General features: G+C 36.4%; 1 protein-coding gene across 1 annotated transcript in view; it reads right to left on the bottom strand.

Moving 5' to 3' along the window:
* CPS1 (carbamoyl-phosphate synthase 1) overlaps positions 1–22,862 on the bottom strand; it is a 119,092-nt gene that overhangs the window by 70,106 nt on the left and 26,124 nt on the right. The window contains exons 4-16 of the mRNA XM_008687464.2: positions 22,257–22,346; positions 20,304–20,360; positions 17,821–17,913; positions 15,467–15,556; positions 13,356–13,484; positions 12,674–12,780; positions 11,782–11,920; positions 11,060–11,137; positions 9,346–9,444; positions 7,569–7,664; positions 3,931–4,120; positions 2,784–2,941; positions 1,146–1,274 (exon numbers count right to left, since the gene is read on the bottom strand). Of these exons, the coding sequence (XP_008685686.2) occupies positions 1,146–1,274; positions 2,784–2,941; positions 3,931–4,120; positions 7,569–7,664; positions 9,346–9,444; positions 11,060–11,137; positions 11,782–11,920; positions 12,674–12,780; positions 13,356–13,484; positions 15,467–15,556; positions 17,821–17,913; positions 20,304–20,360; positions 22,257–22,346 (1,455 nt within the window). The remainder of the gene's footprint in view (positions 1–1,145; positions 1,275–2,783; positions 2,942–3,930; positions 4,121–7,568; positions 7,665–9,345; positions 9,445–11,059; positions 11,138–11,781; positions 11,921–12,673; positions 12,781–13,355; positions 13,485–15,466; positions 15,557–17,820; positions 17,914–20,303; positions 20,361–22,256; positions 22,347–22,862) is intronic.

Genomic DNA, 22,862 nt, shown 5'->3' on the forward strand with positions numbered 1-22,862 from the left:
TGGAAACAAGAAATATTTATATTGATATATTTTCCTTTTTGGGGGGTTTGTTTTGGCAACTTCAGAAATGCTAAATCCAAGTTGTTGACATGTAAGTTTGTCATTATATATGTTAAAATATATTTAATTTTATTTATCTGTTCTCAAAATCCTATGTCAACAATTCAAGGGCCACATTTTGTTTCACTCTAAAGAGTAAGTAAAGACAGATAGAAGCTGTGCTTGGTATTTACTCAGCACTCCCCAATGTAGCCCTCATAACAATTCTATCAGATTCACGTCCACAGCCACCATGAAAGTTACATGAGCCTCTTGGATATACACATATTTACTCATTCAGCCAGCAATTATTGTGACCCCACATCACCAGGCATTGTTCCATTCAGTGAGAAGAGAGAGTGGGCAAAATTCTCTGCTTTTCGTGGAGCATGTTTTCTTTGATAATGTCTAATTTATTTTTTGGAACATTTCTTAATTTTCTTTTTCATACTTAAGAACTATTCAGTAATATGTTAAAGTGATTTTGATAGAACATAAGTTTTGAAGACTCAAATCTCAGTTTTGCTTATATGAGTGTGTGGCAGTTGGCAGAGAGCTCATTCATTTATGATGCTAAGAGGTTTGTATTGTATGTATTTTACACACCTGAATTTGAGGGAAAGCCAAACTACTCAATGTGTTTTGTTTCACTTTAGATGTCATCCATGTCATATTAATTCAAAAAATAATAGAAAATGGGGCATTATATTCATTTTTTTAATCACTAAAATGTATTTTAGCACAATGGGTGTTTGGGAACAAATTCTGAAGCAGAGGGAGATGGAATTGAATTGAGTTTATATCACTGAAATCAAATAGTACAATAAAGATGGAGTGACCATCATCCGTTAGCACGATCACCATTAGTGAGAGCGACCATTAGTTTTCCTAGGACTGTCTGGGTTGATGCTGTGTTTCAATGTCAATAACTGCACTGCATTTCCCTTCCAAAAGCACTTTCTTTTGAACAACACTCTTAGAAAACATGACAGTGGTTTAATAATAGAGAAAAGGTCATTTTTCATCTACATAACTTTCTCTAACTGAAAGAGCACATCAAATCCATTTTCTTGCTTAGTAAGAATTTGGTCCGTGAAAATACATACCTTTGTGCTGAGGTCCAGTAAGACCTCCTTAGTGGGACAGATGCCTGAGCCTAACCCACCCAGGGCATAGGCAGAACGGATCATCACTGGGTAGCCAATGGTGTCTGCTGCTTTCAGAGCATCCTCAATCTACCAACAACAAAGACTCGAAGTTTTAAAAGCTGACCACACTAGTAGAAAAGACCACATCAAGAGAGTATAGCAATTCAGGTAAATCAGTTTCTTTGGGGAAAACGACTATAGAAATGCTATATTTTTCCTTCATTTCCTTCTAAAAACAAGTGCTGTTTTACAAATTTTAACTAAAATTCTAGGATTTTTTTAATACACAGTAAAGGCTTTCTTTTATCTTTGTGTTGTAAATTTCATTTTGCCATATAAAAAAATGAAACAATGGCCCAAACTAAAATAATCATTATGAATTTGAGAATGGGATCCATACTGAATTTTTAAATTCAATCTAAGTCTTCATCTCTTAATGATACAAGGTGTTCTACTGCTGAAACGAACTTGATATTATTGCAATAGGCCATTAGGAATACTGTATTGAAAGAGAGTTTTTATTTTTCAAGTTCAGTCAGAAAGTAGTCCCAGAAGCTTGGATTTTTTTTTTTTTTTAACTTACAGAATACAACATATGGTGGCTATATTTTTCTGTCATGGAATATTATTACACTACCAATGGGAATGTAATTACACCTTTCCCATATGCCTGTTTCTCATCCTGAGGAAGCAAGGACATAATTAAACCTGGCAATGAAAGAATAAATGTATGGCAGGAGCTTTCCAAATGCTCAGCAGAGCTATCCTGGGACTCTTCCTGACTGACAGTTCTGCAACATAGTATGTACTTGCTAGCATTCTTTTCTGAAACATACAGGGCCATTTTAGTTGTCCCAGCAGTACTTGCCATTTTCCCTAAGGATTTGCCTACTTTTGCAATGGGAAAGTTGCATCAAACACTGCCTCCAGAATACCCACTTCATTGACTATATGTCTGAAATCAGGAATAAAGTCAGGGACAAAAACTGATGCAAGTATGCAAGCCAACTTTATCTTGGTACCTTGAAACAGCCTACCAATAAGCACAGGCTATAGCTGAAAATGATGAACAAAAAGGCAAAATAATCTTTCCTCTCTAAACATCTAAGCCACAAGTTTCTCAGTTGCGAATCTCATTTATGAGCTCCAATGGCTTTTTCTAGATGATTGCATTTTTAAATGTTTATTCCATTCTAACTAGAAAATTTTAATCCAATCATTCCCCATTTGCAGGTCATTTGCACATACAAGATACGTAACTGATCCCAGAAAGTAAAAATCACTTTGGCATTGTAAGTTGACATGGTTTTCTATTTTAATTCAGGAGATTCGATATTCAGCGGCACTTCAACCATTGATAAACTACTTTGTCTCTGGGCTTTTGCTTCTCTTCTCATAAAATATTAACACCTATCCCAAACATTTCAGCATGGAATGTTGCAATTAATACATAAAGTTTCTGAGGAACTAACACATTTCTGGAAGGTAATACATGCAAATACAATAATTTAGCTATTATTTTTAGGCATGACAAATCACTCTCCCTATAACATAAGACAAATAATGGTCTTGTTTCTCCAAAACAAGATTCCTTACCGATTCCACTGCAAAGCTTGGAGCAATCTTTTCATTAATTTCATTTAGTTTGTCTGAGAACAGCTGCCTGTCTTCTGTGGCCATAATGGATTCAACTGATGTCCCCAGGACTTTCACACCGTACTCCTTGAGTACACCTCTCTTGAATAGTTCCACTCCTACAGAAGAACCAAATATAATCAGTTTTTAAAACTGCAAACTCTTATGTCTTTTTTAACATATACCTGAAATACAACTTTTTTGAACCTTAAAATTAACTCGAAGAAGCCACCACCTTCCACAATAGAAGTGTGCTTAAGATTTAAAAAAAAAAAAAATTGAAAGAGAAATTCTGAAGACATTCTAGCCAAGTATGTTGCTGGTGACATTACTTATATTACCACCTTCTCCAAATGGTTTTCATTATCCTCATTGAAAAAATCATAAGAAACAGTGAACCTCAGATTTTAGCATATTCCCTTTCCTTCTAAGGTCCAATCCTGTAACGAGATTTTCTTATTTAAATAAGCCCAGGGATGTAGGTATCTATCTGTGTTAAAAATCATCAAAATAATGTTTCCACTAATGCCATCTGACTTTGCCTAAGACTTTTATATCTGACATATAAATTACTTCACCAACTGCTCACCCCGACTAGTTCATGAGATTCTCATTCATGATCTAGCTCCAAAGATTAGAAGCCTTGTTAAAAGGACAGAGTTTTGAACTCCGCAGATTCATGAAGGGATGGTAGAGAGACTAATCTATGTTATCATGAAAATATATGTGAAAGTCAAATGCTACTGGGCCAACATGTAAAAGCACAAAGAATGTAATCAATGTTAATTCTCATTTTTTTTATTCATAATAGTTTTCAGGGTCTCACCGGTAACAGAGAAAAGCAATATGCTGAAATGGAGCAGGGAGATCTCACTTGGCCACCCCAGATCATTGAAGTAAAAGGTTTCTTTTTGTACCTCAGCTGTTTTGTGAATAAACCAGTAATATTTATCATATGACATTTTCAGGTGGCTGTTTGCTAACTGCTTCCTCACATATTAAAGAAAAGCTTTTATGAACACACAGAGCATAATTGTTAGAGTCAAACAAAAATATTACACATAAGTGCATGGGCCAAAGCTCTGCAATTAAACTTAAAAGAACTCACCGCAGTTCAGAGCTGTCTGGCCACCCATGCCTAGAATTAACCCATCTGGCCGTTCCGCCTTGATGACCTCTGTGACAAACTGAGGGGTGATGGGGAGAAAGTAGACAGTATCTGCTTGCTTTAAGCCCACCTCGTTGGTTTGCACCGACGCAATATTTGGGTTCATCAGGACAGTTTTGACATTTTCTTCCTGAAAGAAACAAAAGGATCCAGAATCTGAACATATGGTCTAAAGGGGAATGTGGCCATATTCAAATGAAGGGTCTGTATGGGGTGACAAAACTTTTGGGTTATTTCGTGGGATGTAGAGATAAGTAATAGGACTGGTGAACGGAATAGAGGGTAAAGGAAGACAAACGTTTGGTGAGAAGAAAGAAAAATTGCTTGAAAATAAAACTACTCAAAAAGAACTGGTTACCTCATGAGGTTCACCTTGAATTCCTTGCTAGAGGTATCAAGCAAAACTGGAGTTAGTTTCTATAGAATTTGACTAGAAGTTTAAGAATACTACTGAACTTTATAGCTCAGTTGACTGTAAAAGACTGAAATATTTTAAAAAACTTAAAAATTAGTTCAATATAAAATGGAACCAGAGGCAACATCAAAGAAGCTTCCCTTTCCAGTGTTTGTTAGAGACCAACATGGAGTGTACATTTAAAATGCAAGATGATGCATTCCCTTGCCGGAAGCACTGAGAGCCTTCTGCTGGATTCCATCTTTTTAGATTTTCATGCCTGCCATAGTGTTTTAACAAAGAGCATTATACAACTCTTTATACATATTATATTAAAAGAAAATGACCATATGGCAAAAAATAAATAAATAAAAATGTGTGTGTATCTGTGTGTATATAAAGGTATTCATAGTTCTATCTTATTTCTGACATCTGGAGAGACCTCGAAAATAATTCTTCATGTAGGCTATGAAGTATAATAGCTTTGTGCACTAGGATGGGAGTGACACAGCAAAGTAATTATTATAAAATATGGCCATATGGCTCTTATTATTTTACCTATTACCATGTCAATTTTGAACTCTTCTAAAACATCAACAAAATAGTCAGATGAGAGTATAGAAATCATCCTTGAAAGCCCTATATGTCCTTGGGGGAGGACCTGAATAAAATATTAAATATATTTCATATTACTTCAAATTCAAATAGTGCCTTAAAACTTATAATGTACTTTTTTTTATCAATTTAGTTGATTTTAATACCAAGACTACAAGAGAAATTTCTACCTCACAGATGAAAAAAATTGACATTCAATAAGGTTAAATGACTTGCCAAAGATCTTCTAGCTGATCAAATGGCAAAACTAGGACTCTAATCCGAGTCTTATGATTCAAGTTCTATGCCCTTTCACCAATATAAGTCATGTCTCAAGATTTAAAGAAATTGGTTTTTAAAAAGTATTAAGAAATTTTTGAACAAATACATACAGATAAGCAAATGCATTTAAAATATAGGTTAGAATTTAAAGATTTTATTTATTTATTTATTTATTAGAGAGAAAGAGAGAGAACAGCAGGGGGAGTGGCAGGCACAGGGAGAGGGAGAAGCAGGCGCCCCGTGGAGCAGGGAGCCCAATTCAGTCCTGATCCTAGGACCTGGGATCATGACCCAAGCCGAAGGCAGATGCCTAACTGACTGAGCCACCCAGGTGCCCCTAGAATTTAAATGATTAAGTCCAAACTGAGAACACGTCATCAATAGAAGTTACAGAAGGTCTCACTACTAAAGAAAAGCACCAAAAGACTTAAGTATATTTGTAAGTATTTTCCTGAATGTGTTATACAATAAGTATAGCAATTTTTGTAAATCCGATTATACAGGTAAAGGTCCCATAAATGACTGTGATGAATGTCCATATATTTTAAAACTTAAAATTTTTCAAACTATTTTAATACATTTACATATTTTTTCCTAATATAGTTCTGGCTACAATACATGCACCATCTGATTATTTTTAAATATTAAGTCCATAGGGGAGCCTGGATGGCTCAGTTGGTTAAGAGTTTGCCTTCAGCTCAGGTCATGATCCCAGGGTCCTGAGATCGAGCCCCGCATCCAGCTTCCTACTCAGTGAGGGGTCTGCTTCTCCCTCTCCTTCTGCCTGCCACTCCCCCTGCTTGTGCACTCTCTCTCACTATCTCTCTCTCTGTCAAATAAATAAATAAAATCTTAAAAATAAATAAATTAAATAAATAAATGAATATATAAATATTTAGTCCCTAAATTCATTTCTACTAACTTTCTAATTAATCCCAATATTATTGCTAATAATTCCTATTCTTCAGTTAAAATATGTAACTTCACTTAACGGATGTAAAGCACATAAAGAAATACAAGTTATGAAAATATTAATTCTTTATAAAACTACTAAGCAGGATAAAAAACCATATGCTATTTAAATGTATTTATAAACCCTGAACACAGTTACATTGTGTTCTAACCAATCTAAACCACTGGACATCCTCTAATTACATAAACAGAAATTGAATCATAATATAATGAAGTAAAGTACTCCTTGAAAACATGCACAGAAAAACACATGTGCATATGTGTGTGTACCCATGCGTGTATGGAGAAGAGTATTAAAAAATAAAAACAAATGAGAAGAAGAGTAACGTAACTGAGGGGTTGCATTCCATTTTTTTCAACAGACATCTGTCAGGTGAAAATCTTTGTATATAACATACAAATACAACAACAACAACAAAAAAGAAAAATTCTGGCCAACTGTTTTTCTGTGTTTGTTGTCCTAGTCTTCTGCCACCTTTTCTGTGTGGCTTTCTCCTAGCCAGGTCTCTGGTGAATGGCTTTACGCTGCAAAGCCAGAGGCAAGGTCACAGAAGAGCTCATATTGCCCAGAATGGCCAATTAGCACCAAAATGGGGTCTATCCAAGGAAGTAAGGACACCAAAGAGAAGCCAAGTTAGCTCTTTCATAGAAATACTTCAAATACACAGTGAAATTTTTCTAATTTCTGCTTTGCTATGACAAAGGGTTGGGGAGATCTTGAGAGACTTTGAAGAAACAGGGAAGGTGTTCTTCCTAACATGAGTATCAAATCTTCATTTCCACATGAAAATCCGCCATATCGTTCTGGTCAGTCATCCAACCCAAGTCATAGATGGGAAATTGGGTTCCCTAGTGACAGGTAACAACTTCTAAAGCTGGACGAAAGGCATTTGTTGCCTTTGCTCCCTCAACTTGATCTTGCCATTTCAACCACAGAGATGCCTGAAGCATCCTCTAGAACATTTACAACATCCTAGAGCACCAAGGATACCCAAATTCCGTTTCATACAAAAGACAAATATATTTAAAATCTCACTGCCTCAAAAGAAATGAGCAATATCTGTAAACATGGCTTATTATGTTTTCAGTATAAATAGGTGGTAACATAGATAATTTTGAAGATCACTCTCACAGTCTTGATTTGCAAGTATGCAAAAAAGTTTGAGAAAGTTAAAAATTTCGCCTGAGATCAAAGTTTCTTTAATATAAGATGTGAGAAATAGTTGAGGGAATCAATTACAGTGACTTTGAAAAGAGGTAGTGTCATAAATCTAAATTATAAAATACTAATTAGACTCATTAAAGGAGTATATTAACTCTTACAAAGATCTCTCACCTTCATGGCTTTTACAGCCTGTGATCCTGAGTAATCAAATTCACCTGCCTGACCAATGGACAGACCTCCCGATCCTAGGATAAGGACTTTGGAAACCTGTAAGCAATAAGAAAATGACATTGCTCTCATTAGTAAGATGGGGAAAATCGGCAATTTTAAGAGCAGGGAAGTCTAGCTATATTGTCTGGGTTCACATAGTGTTTTGAGAAATATGTGAGAAAAAAGTCTAACAATTTTTTAAAATTTAAATTCAGTTAATTAACATAGAATGTATTCTTTGTTTCAAGGGTACAGGTCTGTGATTCATCAGGAAAAAGACTAACAATTTAAACATCTCTAATTTCAAAGCAATTTCCAAAGTTCATGAAGTTTTCTTCACTGAAGTAAAAAATTTTGAGGTCTACATTTTATTTAAAGATACATAAATATCTAAAAATAACTACATAAACATATATGTAAATAGATACATCTATGTGTGTGTATATATATATATAAGAATCTTCCTTATATTTAAATGTATTATGCTCAATATTCCATGGTTTTCTCCTGGACAAAGCAAGACTCTGGGCCTTCCATAACAGACAAATGAAAACACAGAAGGCCAGGGGACATGGGTGTACCTTCATATTCACATTTTCACCTTTATGGTTTGTGCCATTAATATTTACAGAAAATGTAATAAGAGAAAGCTCGTGTCTTGGCAATATGCTGAAATTCTACAAATTGTATACAGGATTCCAAGCAAATAATGATCCTGCTTATTTTTTAGCCATAAGTGCCAAACCCTTCAGAGGAGAAAGATATTCCTGGTCACTGCAAAAGACAAGGACTTGGGAAACTTGGTTTGCCTCAACAAAAATTTTGGATGCCTACTACATGCGAAGGTACTGCAGAATCCCAAATTATATCTTTTTTCTCACTATTAACAAAAGAAAAGTATCTGAAGAACGTGAGTTGATGTTCTGAGAAGAACATTATACAGTAAGTACACGGCTTCTTTGGCTACCAAGAACGCACAGTTCGATTCCACACTGAGTGGGTGGATAACCTCCAACCTCTCCATCTCAGGAAAAGAGGCTGCCATGGAAATCCTTAAAACAGGTCATCCAACTCAAATTATCATTTCATGTAAACATGTAATTCAATTACCTTTATTTATAAAAAGAATCAGTATGTATATATATACTTGAAACCACATATACATTCTTCTAAATTTTATATAATAATGATGTCAGTATATGTATGGTTTAACTATGAAGGAAATGAGTGGAAGCCTATATTAACCTATACATTTACACAAATAAGGACTCAAGTTTGTGTTATAGTACTCCTTATCCATTTGCTCTTTATAAGTCAAATCATATTCTTCTACTCATGATGTTGAAGAATAATTCTTCTAGTTGAAACAAAAAAAGTTCTATCTATAATGATTCTGTAATTTGAACTGTATCTCAAGCATACATAAGACTATAGTTTATTAAGTAATAGAATGTGTCAAATTCCAAGCTAAAAGCCATTCTTTATTAAATTATTTTATTACAAATTTCTAGAAGTAAACTGTAAAAGATATGATTTTAAATCAAAAACATGAAAATTCCAGTGAACACCATCAAAACCAGACCAAATAATTATATGCTAAAATAATGGGTAATTACAACATTACCAATCATTTTTTATAGACATTAAAATGGTAAACATCATTCATTTTTTTAAAAATTATCATATGATAGAGAAAATCGAAAATACATAAACCAGAAAGAAGCCCGCATATACTGACCTCAACTCGAGATGCAACTAGTGCTGGTTTTGGCAGAACTGATGTAATCGTTGTACCTTTCCCTTTCTTTATCAGTGAGAAAAAAGAATCAAATAGGTACTAGAAAAAAATAGAACCAACTAGTTAGAAGCTGCAAAACTCATAAGGTTGCTAGATAAAATATATATGCCCAGTTAAATTTGAACTTCAAATAAGTAACAAATAATTTTTTAGGATAAGTATTCATATGCAATATTTGTTTTTTGCTTTTCTGCCAAAATTGGCAAAACTAAATATTTACTACTATAAGAATTAGATCAAATAAACATTTCTAATTGTTCACTTCAAATCCTATCAAAAGCAAGTTTTCAGCAGACAATGAACATTTCAGATCATGCCTTCTGAGAATGTCAAGCTTTCATCCCCTTAATTATGAGTTATTTTCTTCTAAATGGTTTCTTCTAAATAAAACTCTAGTTATACAAAAGAAATTAAAGCTATATTACTTATACCTCCAAAGTTAGAAATAACTGGATTTTGAAAATTTCTATCAGCTCTAAAAATATCTCCAAAGCTTACTCTTAAACTTCAGCAATGAATTTATTTCTGTTGTTTCACTAGACATGACAAATTTCAACAAAGATGTTCATTTTGCAAATATCTGACAGGACAAAAAAAGGATTAAGCGCTACTCAATATTGTATGTCTTTATTTCAATGTTCCTAATCTGAAGTACTAATATGGGGAAATATTTAAATTTTAAATTTAAAAAAATAGTATTCAGCATGCATTAGGCAACAAATGTATGTAACCACATTTTCTTTATGCATTTCATCATGCGTAGGTAATATTATACTGATTTGGGCTATTAAGAATCATTTCCTAAAAATATTTAAAAATGAACACAACATACGTATCTGAAAAAGTAATTCAGGGATGAGAAAGTAGAGTTTACAGAGGGAAAATTCGGATTCTCCTCATTTTATGTAGGTGTCTTTTCTGGAAGTATGTGCTGACAGGGAGGAGTTTTCAGCATTACTACTGTAGGCCTCAGGGTGTGGGAGAGGAAGTCACACCAATTTCCAGAGTTTTCTGTGTCACCACAAGCTCTTGTTTGAAAAGGTGACCTTGAACACTGAACCAAAAGCTCACACACACAAAATAAAAATATTTAAATTAAAAACAAAACTCCTCTAAGCATTCCTTCTGGTTCTTTCCTTAAGCCATCTGACTCATATATATGTGTGTGCATGCCCTCTCCCCTCCCGCGTACCCCTGCCCTTCTTCCTTCTCCTGCTGCTGTTTATTCTCTCTTCTGGCTACACAACCAGTTGCCATAGGGATTTTTGTGAAGTCACAGATGGGGGATTAAAATTTCATTTCAGTTATGAGAACAAGAGAGCAAGAAGGAATTCATTTGCATAGTACAACAATTGTAAATTTCAGAACTAAATATATTAGAATGATAACGATTTAAATAAAAATAGCATCACGTCAGGTTTCTTCAGGGCTTTCCCACTTTAAATTTTTAAAAAGACAGAAATTTCCTCCATGATATTCATGGGGAAATTTTAATGCAATATACGTATGTTATCAAAGCACTCTTCTTGAAAAATGTTCTGTACCCAAGATCATCTGGGGTGATGATGTTTGTTTCTCAAGTTTTCACATAAATACGTTTCTGATTTAAAAAAAAAAAAATTAAGTGTACAATAGGACTCATTTCCTGACATACCTCAGTGTCTGTGGGGCCCGGGCTGACCTCTGGGTGGAACTGTACGCCAAAGAAGGGTTTGCTTTCATGCATAATCCCCTGAAAGAAGAAGAAATAGGAAGAAATTCCTTCTGTAACAATGAATGTCAACCAGGGCTATGTATTATTCGGTGGACAATAGAGGTCAAATTTTTAAAAAACTGAGATAAATTCTTAAGGACATTCCAACAGCTAACAGTCATAATAAAAATAGGCCAACAAAGACTCAACCAAATGTTATTCTCTCAATAAAAACAACTGGTTTGGTCTATAGCCTTTGGGCGCCCCCCCTCCCAGTGTCTGTTCAGAACAAACTCAAATCTTCTTATCTCCAACTCCTAAATTACTTCTCCAAGGGTCTTCTCAAAGGCCACTACAGAGCCAAGTGAGTCTCACAGACCCACACAGATGAGGCCCAAACAGACCTGCACCAATCACCCATTAGCAATGAATGTGGAAGACAGTCACTGATTAACCGTTCAAAGAGTGGACCTCAACAAGCCAACTGATGAGAGAATAAGACAGAAATGACTTTTTAAAAAGCAGAGGGCTATGGGAAATAATCTATAAAAAGAGTTCTTACACACACACACACACACACACACACACGAAAAATCCCACATAGACAAGGTGTGTGTATAACAGAGTATGAAAGGCCCTGCATTTCTCATTGCCAACTGAACAGGTTTATTGAGAGCACTTACCTCATTGGTTTGATCGTTGACATTCACAAAAAGTGGTTTCCAGCCAGCAGGAAGGGTGTTGTCCAGGGCATAGCCATGATTCTGAGCAGTAATGAAAGCTTGTTTGTTTGTGATATTCAAAACAGGCTGATTCTGCCCTCTGGAGAGAAAAGAAGAAAAACAATAGGGAAAAGGAAAAGTGAAGAGAAGAATATAAACGCATTTGTTATAAAACAGTGAATGAGAAAAACCTATTAAAATGTGAAAGTTGCAATTGCTTAGTGGAAATTACTCTCTGAGAAAAGTCACAGATTGTTAATCCCAAAATTTTAGCAACAAAAATCAATTCAGGAAGCTTTGCTATGTGCTAAACACCAGGTCTATTAAACTTCTACAATCAGTAAAAAGGGAGAACTGCGCTCATAACAAAAAGTTAAGAGTTGCTCACGAGCTTAACAGAGAGACAAACACAAGCAATTTATGTTGAATTACACTTAATGAGGAGGGTGGGCCATGGGGGAAAGTGCCACGTTGAATAAACTGGCATCATGTGGGGTAAGGGAAGTAAAATGGAGAGGATCTGAAGACTTCCTGCTTCTTAAGTCTTATAACGTTATCAGTGCTCTGATATCAAGCTTGGAAACCAGAACAGTTTCCCTTGGAATATCATTTAATGGAGCATAATAACCTCAATATATGCCAAGGGAAGGAAAATAAACTATAGCAACGTTATTGTTAGAAAAGGCCGCCTTTCAAAAATGCAATAAAAGTGGTATCAGGTAGTCAGACAACTGTGAACCGTGTAATAGTACGGTTATCTGTTTTTTCTGAAGAAAATCTAAGGCTTTGCGTTTAGTTATTATCAGTATTTCAGAGCCAGTTTGACCTGTAAACAGACGCATAACTGTCTTACCTGTTGGGCATGGACATCTTGTAGGTTTTGGCACCAGCAGCCAGTCCTGTTATTAAATTTCCTGTACTGATTCCAAACAATGGCTCCTTGCGATCACTCTCCAAAACCTAAATCAGGAGAATTTTTATTAACCAGAAGTACTGTTCCGAAAAAAAAAAAAAAAAAGATGCTGCCTCCGAAGGAATAAAAATGAAGCATTCCTTTTTTTTCTTAATTCACAAGGAAAACAGATTAGTAATTGAATAAGAAGTTAGACTATAGATAAGAATATGATTGACAAATGTGTAACATTAGGATTCAAAAAAATGTACTTAATATTCAAACTAAACAAAACTTAGTATTTCTTCAGAAACTCGAAGGTGTTATAGGTCCCAAGGTCATGGTGAGAAACATGAACTGTCATTTTACGATCGTATAGAAAGACACATTTGGAGATTGGACTCTAGCTCTCTTAACCCGAGGACACAATCCCAGTTACTTTGCCTGAAGAAAGGTTTTTTTTTCCTCTGGGACTCTCTCCTCACTGGTTCCTCCCATATAATATCTGCTGACACTGCCTCAGGTGTCACAGATAGGAGCACTAAAGAATATCTGAATACTTAAAATAGATTACAGCTTTTTCAGCCGCACAGACTCCCTCCATCACACACACAGATACACACTACCCCCAGGTTTACTGCACCTTTTTGACATTCTGGATTAGTGGTTGTGCAAGAGCAGGGTTCCCAGGTCCTCCGGCAATTAAAAGCCCATCATACTCCATCTTGGTGAAATCATGATTCCAGGGAACTAAATGTACTTCAGCTCCTCGCTGGAAAGGAAAGGCAAAAATGATCAAGTTAATAACATTTTTCTTGGGGCGCCTGGGTGGCACAGCGGTTAAGCGTCTGCCTTCGGCTCAGGGTGTGATCCTGGCGTTATGGGATCGAGCCCCACATCAGGCTCCTCTGCTATGAGCCTGCTTCTTCCTCTCCCACTCCCCCTGCTTGTGTTCCCTCTCTCGCTGGCTGTCTCTATCTCTGTTGAATAAATAAATAAAATCTTTAAAAAAAATAACATTTTTCTTTGCCAAAGTATAATTTTGCCTAGACCTTCTCTCAACTAACCACACTCTAAAGGGGAGGGCAAATGGTACATAATTCAAATAATGCTGACTGAAAAATTCTTTGGTGGCTCACTGTATTTTGTGTGATGTATATGAAACCAATGGTCAATAGAAAGTGGAGGGAAAAAGCACCATTAAAGTTTTGATCCTGAAAAGATGGATAGCACACTTTCCCTTATTTCAGGTTTCAGAGCCTAAAGAATTCCTAACTAGACATCCAGGAATATAGGTTATTTTCACTAGCAGTGTTAGAGAGAGATAAATCCATTTTCTGCAAAATTTAAGTTGGTCCACCTCTCATGTTTTTCAATTTTGCTTTTTTTATCTGACCAAATTTTTATCAGCCTTCTTTCCTAGGGGTTTCTCATATTATCTGTAGTATCTGTACTCTGATAGAATAATTAGAACTTTTGTATATAGAAGTGGAAAATATCTTTGATGGTTTCCCTAGAAGCATTTCCTGAGACAAGGATTTGAGGGAAAGAAGTCTATTTGGAAGGGTTTGTAAGAAGTACCAACAGAAAGCAACACTGTGAGGCACTCCAATAAAGTATGCATCACCAAGCACTATGGACAACTAGAGTTTCAGCCCACTGGGGAACTCTGAGAACCAGTGTAGACTATCCACCCTCAAGATAGCTCAGTAATGGGGCAAAGAAGTCGGGATATTTACACACTGACCTTCTCTAGTCATTGGGTTGGGGCTGCTCCAGGGATCATTAATTCTGTGGTATTTTCTGCCTACCACCAGGCTCCAACGAGCTAAAGAGACCCCTCAAGCAATGAAATGCAGACATTTGCAATTGGAGGACGGGCAAAATGCCCATATGCCATTTATAATGGTAAAATGAGAAGGATCTATAGAGAGGTCATCGACAGTATCTGCTACTGAAGAGTCAAATGCAAATTTTTGTTAGTAAATTGACCAGAATTTGAAATCATGATTTAGATATTGCTGATATTCTCTAACAAAGAGAAGGTGAATTAAGAATCCCTCTATACTCACACTATTTTGGTGTTATGCAAATGTCTGTGTGTGTGTGTGCATGTGTGCATTCATGTTTGAGACAGAGAGAGAGAAAGAAAGAGACAGAAACAATCTGTGACCTCTGAGGCAGTGTCAGCAGAAACAGAGAGACACAGATAGGAAGAGAGATGGAGAGGTGGGAGGAGGAGAAATCCCAACAAAACAATATTTAAGAAAACATTATAATGGTGACATTCACCTAAAGGATTTTTAAGGTTTAATTTTAATTGGTTTCTAAGAGTTTATATAGAGCAACATGAAAGTTTGTACTATATCAGGGCAGGATCCCTGCAAACATTTGGCACATAATAAATGTGGTCCAATGGAGGAATTCTCCAACTGACTCCAAATTTTTGGTCATCTCTAAACCCAAAGAAAGTAAACATGACACATCTCAGAATGTCAGTCAATACGAGGTAAGAACAGTCATCATTCTTCTCTGTGTTTGTGGCCTTTAAAGATTTAAAACAGAGTCTACATCTCTAATTTTAACAGGGATACAAGTGTTATTTTGTAGATCAAAGACAACAAGAAGAGAGCAGATCCCCTGACGTTCCAAGGGGAATGCACAAGTTTTCTCCAAGACAGAGAAAGGAAATCAGTTTAACACTAAAGATCAATATTACAAATCCTCACCCCTGAGACAGAACAAATTACTTACCTTTACCAGTAGGCGAATTACATTGTTTTTAATCCCACAGTCTACGGCTACCACTTTCGTGGGGTTTCCTTTGCCATACACCTTGACATCCTGCCATTTTAACAAGCAGAGAGTGAGAGGGAAGTACCAGCCATGAGCAACATGCCAATATCATAAACACATCTGAGGATGTTTTGCACTTATATTGGTAACAGGTTGATTGCTAACTACTAGGAAGTGACTGGCAGTTAACAATCAATTTATAAGGCACAGCGAGTGCCACAAACTGTATCTTTTTTATGAGGGAAAGGGTACTTTGCTGTTTTATATAAAATGTTGATTACAGTAATAACAATGATCCCTAAGAAATTGGTTGCTTCCATAGTTAACAATAATCTCTCCCATGTTTTGCCTCATTAACAACCAGTGGCAATGGAATTTTCAAGTATTATTGCCTGATTCAGCACTAGACAGATGTGGTAATAGATACATCACGCTTTAAATACCACTTGAACCTCAACTTGCAATTAAGTTTGGATGGGGCAGAGATGTTATGCATTAGGCTTATGCAGTGGGGCTATTGGGTAAAATTAGTATGAGAGTCAGAGGATTCCTAGGCTAGTGTAGACCACTGGTCTTTTTAGGTTACTATGCAATCATGTGCATTTAAACGGTAGACTTCATAAAAGGACCCTGGAGCATATCATAATCATTACCTACATCGTAAGCACTGCTTGGAGTCAGATCCATTTTCGCAGGCATTTACCCAAGAAGCAGTTCCCCAAAGTCATAAAAGGAGAAATAACAGAAACAGAGAGAAAGCCTAGAGGGCTGGGTGCCCACACTGATTACAGCTTCGAGAGTTACCTAGTATATTCTGAATTTAGGATGATTTCAATGTTTCCAAAGGTTTTAGATGAAAGTTGCAACCTGGATATTTGAAAGAGCATTTTACTTTAACTGAAACGTCTACTCTCCACTCTCCACAAACTCTACAGAATGGGAAATCATAATCCTTAGACTGTACTTGACAAAAACATAAAGTTTGTCACATATTTTTTCCTGCCAACTGTTCTAGAGAACAAGTGCCCCATTCCTTCCATGATCTGGGGAAATTATTGCTGAGCTGATCCATAAATGCTACAGATAACCTCTCGCATCAGATCATTTGAAAAAGTATAGATTTCTTTTTAACCTTAGGCTTCTCCTACAAAATAAAGCAATATTACCATCTAGTTGTAGCTACATCAAATTGCAATTACAAGACGATGAATTAAGTTATCAACCACATCCAAACAAAATTCACAGAATAAATATAATCTGATACAAATATGCATTTTATCACAGCTACGATGAAATTATTTAACTGCACTAGCATTAAGAAACAGAGTCAGTTTTCACCATTGCAACCTCTCTCTTGATTTGATGTAGATAAAAATACAGACAGCCTCCTTTGTGCTGCTCTCTACACAAACACATTATATGCTCTCCATACAGAATGACAGCAATTTTAGGCAAGACCTCACAGACACGTGCATATATGAATTTGCATTATGACTCTTGAAGAGAGGAAATGTACTATGCACTGTTTTTAACCTTATCACCACAGAATTCTTTCTAAGGTGAATTTCTCTAGGTCAATGTTCCTTACAATGTGGAAAATGCTGCGCTAGATCTCCAAGATAGTTCTCAATTCTAAAAGGAATAATAGCCCATTTTCATGCTGTGTCTCAAACGAAATCACTTCACAGGGGAATGTATAGAAACAGCTACAGGAAAAATAGTTCCATGCCATTTGAATAGACAAATTTTAGAAATAAAAACAAGGGAATAGTGCATATGGCATGATCAAATTCCAAATATATAAACAATTACATATCTAATTTAACATCCCCTGTCTTCAACAAACTCCTATCTCTTATGCTTTGGCATCCTGTGGCCAGTATCAGCATCAATAAGGTCAGTACTGATCATCAGGGACCCATCATCCTGGTCCCCATTTCTGTGTGAATAGGCACAGGAACAGGAATATCAGATAATACCAACGTGTGTTTTCTCTGAGGCTGACATGCTATTAGCCAGGCGATTTTCAGTCTTTTAATAACATTTTCTTAAGGAAAGGCCCTGGTGCACCAAAGTTCTCACAGCTGGAATTCTTCATGAAGTGTTGTTCTCCATAGTCATTCTGATTGATGCTGGATTGCACCAAGTAAAAGTTACTAACTTTAAAGGCACCGATTTGTAATATATATTTGAGCAGCTATGAGATCCTTTTTTCCCTCAAGTCTGGTGCTTCAGGATGATGATCTCGGCCTACGTGAAGATTTTGATATTATAAGAAATAAAACTACAAAATGCAAAGGGAGATGTCTCACCTTGGTTGAAACCTCAGCGATCAAATTCTGCTTATTTGGATCCACAAAATCCACAGACTGACCTTCAAATTCAATCTTCCCAAGCATGGTGCCCTATCAAAGAAAAAAATTAGACAGTTAAAGGGGAGGAGCAGTCAGGGTGCTGACAGGATCCATTCACCGGGACTTAAACTGCTGCTGCAAGATCTAAAGTCTCCATAACTACTTATAACCATCAGCAGAAGTTCCTCATCTTCTCAACCTGGAAAGATGAAGTAATTTGCATGGTACATTCTGAGAAACACACTGGGAAGTACAATTCATTTTTTTTAGGGCTGAGACTGGCACCTGGAGTAAGCAATTTCAAAAGGCATCATAATTCAGGTCTCCGAGTTCTAGGCTGATGTAAATCAGAGCATTTAGGGTACCTATTCCCTTAGTGCATATGACCTAAAGATAGTTCAGTGGAGACACGGACAAAACAATCTTTTGAGAAGAAAATAAGAAATCTAAAAATTGCAGAAAATTGAAAAGAAGGAGAATTAATTCCATTATAATGGTAAAATTCATTTACAAAATGATGTGAAATGCTATATAAGTCACGGCCTTTGAGAAGTAGCATTGAAAATGTCCACCGCTTTGTATATGTTAATGTCCAGGTGTCCCTAAGGCCTTGAACTTTAAAGAATGTTTACACCTCTGTGAAGTTTTCACAAATTAGTCTTGCTAGCCTGAATATGGCAAATATTTTCTTATTATTAGTTATGTCTTGAGATTTACTTATTTGTTAGTAAGTCTAGCTTTATCTATTTACAAAAACAGCATATTACATTTAGTAATCAAGACTTTATTGGGGGGGGGGTCAAGATAATTCATTGATTTGCCTTTCTCCGAGGAAATCACTGCACTGAAGGAAAGAGAAAGAAGCCTTTGTTTCCTTCTGAAATGTATTCCTTAAGGAAAGAAGTAATCACGTGGGAATGAGTGAGGGTAGAAAGTACCAGCACGTCATGCTCAGGAAAATTATGGAGGAGGAAGTAAAATCAGAAGTAGAGTGGAAGGACTGTGCAAACTCTCACTGTCTTCCTTCTGGTCATGGGTATGTGGCCATGCTTCACTTTCAAAAAGCTGTTTTCAGAAAGCTGATCTTTCTGTTTACAGAGATCATATGTCAACATACATTCTAACAAGGAGTCTAGGACAGATTTTCTTTTCTTTTCTTTTCTTTTTTTTAAGATTTTATTTATTTATTCGACAGAGATAGAGACAGCCAGCGAGAGAGGGAACACAAGCAGGGGGAGTGGGAGAGGAAGAAGCAGGCTCATAGAGGAGGAGCCTGATGTGGGGCTCGATCCCATAATGCCGCATCACGCCCTGAGCCGAAGGCAGACTCTTAACGACTGCGCCACCCAGGTGCCCCTAGGACAGATTTTCTTGAAGAGTCTATTTCACTTTGAAATTGTATCTTTTTTTTCCTTTTTTTAAAAAAATATTTTATTTATTTGAGAAACAGAGGAAGAGAGCATGAGCAGGGGGAGGGGCAGAGGGAGAGGGAGAAGCAGACTTCCTGCTGAGCAGAGACACCCCCCTCCCCAACACAGGGCCCGGGGTCACGACCTGAGCCGAAGGCACACACTTAACCAACTAAGCCATCCAGGAACCCATCCTTTTTTTATGTAATATAATTCAATGAAAAATTTTAGTGGCATTTGGGGAATTTAGTTAACATTAGTGAGGTAAAGTTTCTTTCTGGTCTGGGATATAAAGGTTTTGTGTAAGAAAAAAAAAATAGTGCCCTCCTCTTACAACCAGAAGAAGCAAGCAAATGGTGATAAAATAGTCTCAAAAGGAGGGGTCAGATGGTTCAGCAATCAGATATGCAAGCAAAAGATAAACCTATCTTTTATCACCTTGGTCATTGGTACAGTCTCAAGAAAGACTATATAACTGAGGTAACGTATGCCGGGCTCATTAGACACACCCATGAAATATAACTCATTAATTTCACAGATAACCTCTCCAAGAAGACTAAACAAATACCAGCACCAATGCTGCACACTTCCTGGTTTGCCTCTTTCAGCAGGTCAGTATCAAATTGAGCCAAACTGTCATGCACCTGCCTGCCTTTTCCACTGGGCTCACTAACCCTGTCACGTGAGCTGACTTAGAAAGGCCTCGACTCGCTGCAATAGTGAACACACAGTGGGCACTCAGTGATCTGCTGCCGAGTGAATTAATCTCAGGTCCATTCAGCAACAAACATCCCAATCAAGCATTCAGTCTTGAAAATTACATCAGAAATAGTAAAACAAGGTGACAGAGGCCCAAATGACAGAAATTGGTCAGATTTGTTCTTTCACATATTGTTGGATTCCTCAGGCACTGAGAAAAAATAGAATATATATTTTTTAATTTATAGAAAGTATAGTATATAAATATATAGTATAGTATATATATATAGAGAGAGAGAGAAACATAGAGTTGGCTAAACATGATGATCATACCTTATCCCGAATTATTTTGGTCAGCATTCTTGTATCCACTCCATAAATTGCAGGGACCTATAAGAAAAAAAATTTGTAGTGACAGTGAAATTGGAGGAAATTAGATCCAGCATATTGTTTTCAAGTTATAAACTTAGCATCATCTATCTTCTTGAGCAGTAAATAATTTCCCTACTCCTTCTTTTCTCTGACCCAGGGTGACTGTGTTGCCACAACACGGTAAATTGCTGTTCCAGTTGGGAACGGAACTCTTAATACCCAGGCCCTTCCTCAGAATAAAAAATGAGAAATTCTGAACATCAATCTTCTGCTACAGTTTTGTTTCTTTTTATACAGGATGTTAAATAGGTAATGTTATATATTTATACACGTTACATGTATTTATGTATATATATAAATAATGGAATTTGTGAACTTCATAAGCAATGATATGTAAATAACATGCAAATCCACGTTTTGAGCCAAATGTTCTGGCTACCTACGAGACACTCAACACATTTTTCTGAGGATGCTTGTTAAGTAGTCAGGCTGTAATAAGATTTACCCACCCAATTAGGAAACCAGGCAATACCACCATTTGTTTTCTTTTCTTTGAGTAGTCTGGATAGAGACACATGTGGTAAAATAAAAGGGCAATGAGATAGGAAGCAGTGAAACAGGTTCTAATTTCTTTTCTTCTACCATTTATCTGAGTGATGTTTGAGCAAGGAGTTTTTCCTCACCTGTACACAGAAGGAGGTGAACTGGTTACTATCTTAGACCCTCTTTTTTTTTTTTTTTTAAGATTTTATGTACTTATTTGAGAGAAAGTGAGAGAGAGAGAGAGATTGAGAGAATGAGTGGGGGGAGGGGCAGAGGGAGAGGGAGACGCAGGCTTCCCGCTGGGGTCATGACCTGAGCCAAAGGCAGACACTTAACTGACTGAGCCACCCAGACGCCCCTATCCTATCTTAGACCCTCTTCTACTCTATGTGTCTGTGATCATGAAAGAAGATTCAAAGCACATTTTAAAAACGAACTAACAAGTCGTGGATTAAGTTTATGCTCAAACCATTAGTTCTGACGCAGAGCAGCTCTAGTATGAGTTGCCTCGTGACACAAAGGAAACATTAACGTGAGGGTCTCCTAAATAACCATTACAAAAATTAGCTGTCTAGGTAATAGAAGTAAATTCAGATAACAGTTGAGAATGAAACAGTCGTGATTCAGATGATATAGATGCCTTCTTCTCCCCTTTAAAATTCAGAAAGAATGACACCCAGGAAGTCAAAATCAAGATTTCTTGATTTGTCAGAAAGGAGCAACATTTAGCCCCAATAAGTAGATGCCCATTGGTGGGGCAGAGCTTTCTTAGAATAAATAATATTCTGTCAGTTAGAGGCTCCGCAGCAACAGAGAACTTCTACAGCAACACTGGAGAAGAAGCCAAATGTGGCAGGTCCCTTAACTTTAAGTACGTCTGGCATTCAAACCCAGAGAATTCTCTTATTTGGTTAGAAAAGTAATACTTAAACTAAGGAAAGTATAAGGTAAGGCTTATAACCCTTTTTAATTACTACTTCAAATAAGATTATATCTAATTATATGTCACAAAGTTGTAATGTTTAAGCCAAAAGAAACTGAATAGCAATCTGTTTATCCTCACAAGAGTTAAAGATTTAGAAACTATGGTATAATTACAAGATCTGCACAAAATCACACAGCTAGTTACCAGTAAAGCTGGTCCGAGAACCCATGACTCAAATTACATATCACAATTGTGGATATAAGGGGATGGGAAAATTAAGTGGTTCAAGAAAATAAAAAATTCTAAAACGTTCTCTAGGCCCTTTCCCCGAAGAGAAATGCTACCAAGCCTGTGTAAGTGCCACCTAGTGGATTAAACTAAAAATATGTGGCCCTCGGTGTTCAGAAGGGAATTGGTCCAGACAAGTCAGCCTGCATATTTCTCACCTTTTCTTCCTGTAGCCACTGCCCCAGACTCTTGGTAGCCAGCCAGTGGTGGTAGTCATTGCTATAATTCAGCACCAGTAAACCTGCAACCTAGAAAGACAGAGAGTTGTTTTAAAGGGGTGACCACCAAATATTATCCAACTCTTGTGACTTGTTTACAAATCCGTTTGCAATTTTTTAAAAAGCTTTATTATATCCACTGATTCAAGGCTTAAAATTCTGGAGACTTGAAGAAAAAAGATGATCAACATTTTTCTCTTAAAATACATCACTGTTACCTTAATTACCACGTCGAAGAATAGTCTTACCCATTTGTCAAATCCTATGACAGCTAGATCCCACATCTCAGCACCCTGGTACTTTTTCTCCATGGCATTTACCAATAATCTAATAATTAGTTATTTATGTACATGAAGAATAAATAATTTTTAATCTACATTTAAAGGAGACTGAGATATACGGGGAAAATGGTGAGAAATAGAATTAAGCTAAATGATCAGTCCAAGTCATTCAAAAATAGAGTGGCAAAAAAAAAATGGAGTGATGAATTTAGAGTATACATTTTTTAATCGTTTATATGGTCCACATTTCCAATGCTATCCAAAT

Source organism: Ursus maritimus, unplaced genomic scaffold (genome assembly GCF_017311325.1).
Source record: "Ursus maritimus isolate PB19 unplaced genomic scaffold, ASM1731132v1 scaffold_1, whole genome shotgun sequence".
Classification (NCBI taxonomy): Eukaryota; Metazoa; Chordata; class Mammalia; order Carnivora; family Ursidae; genus Ursus; species Ursus maritimus.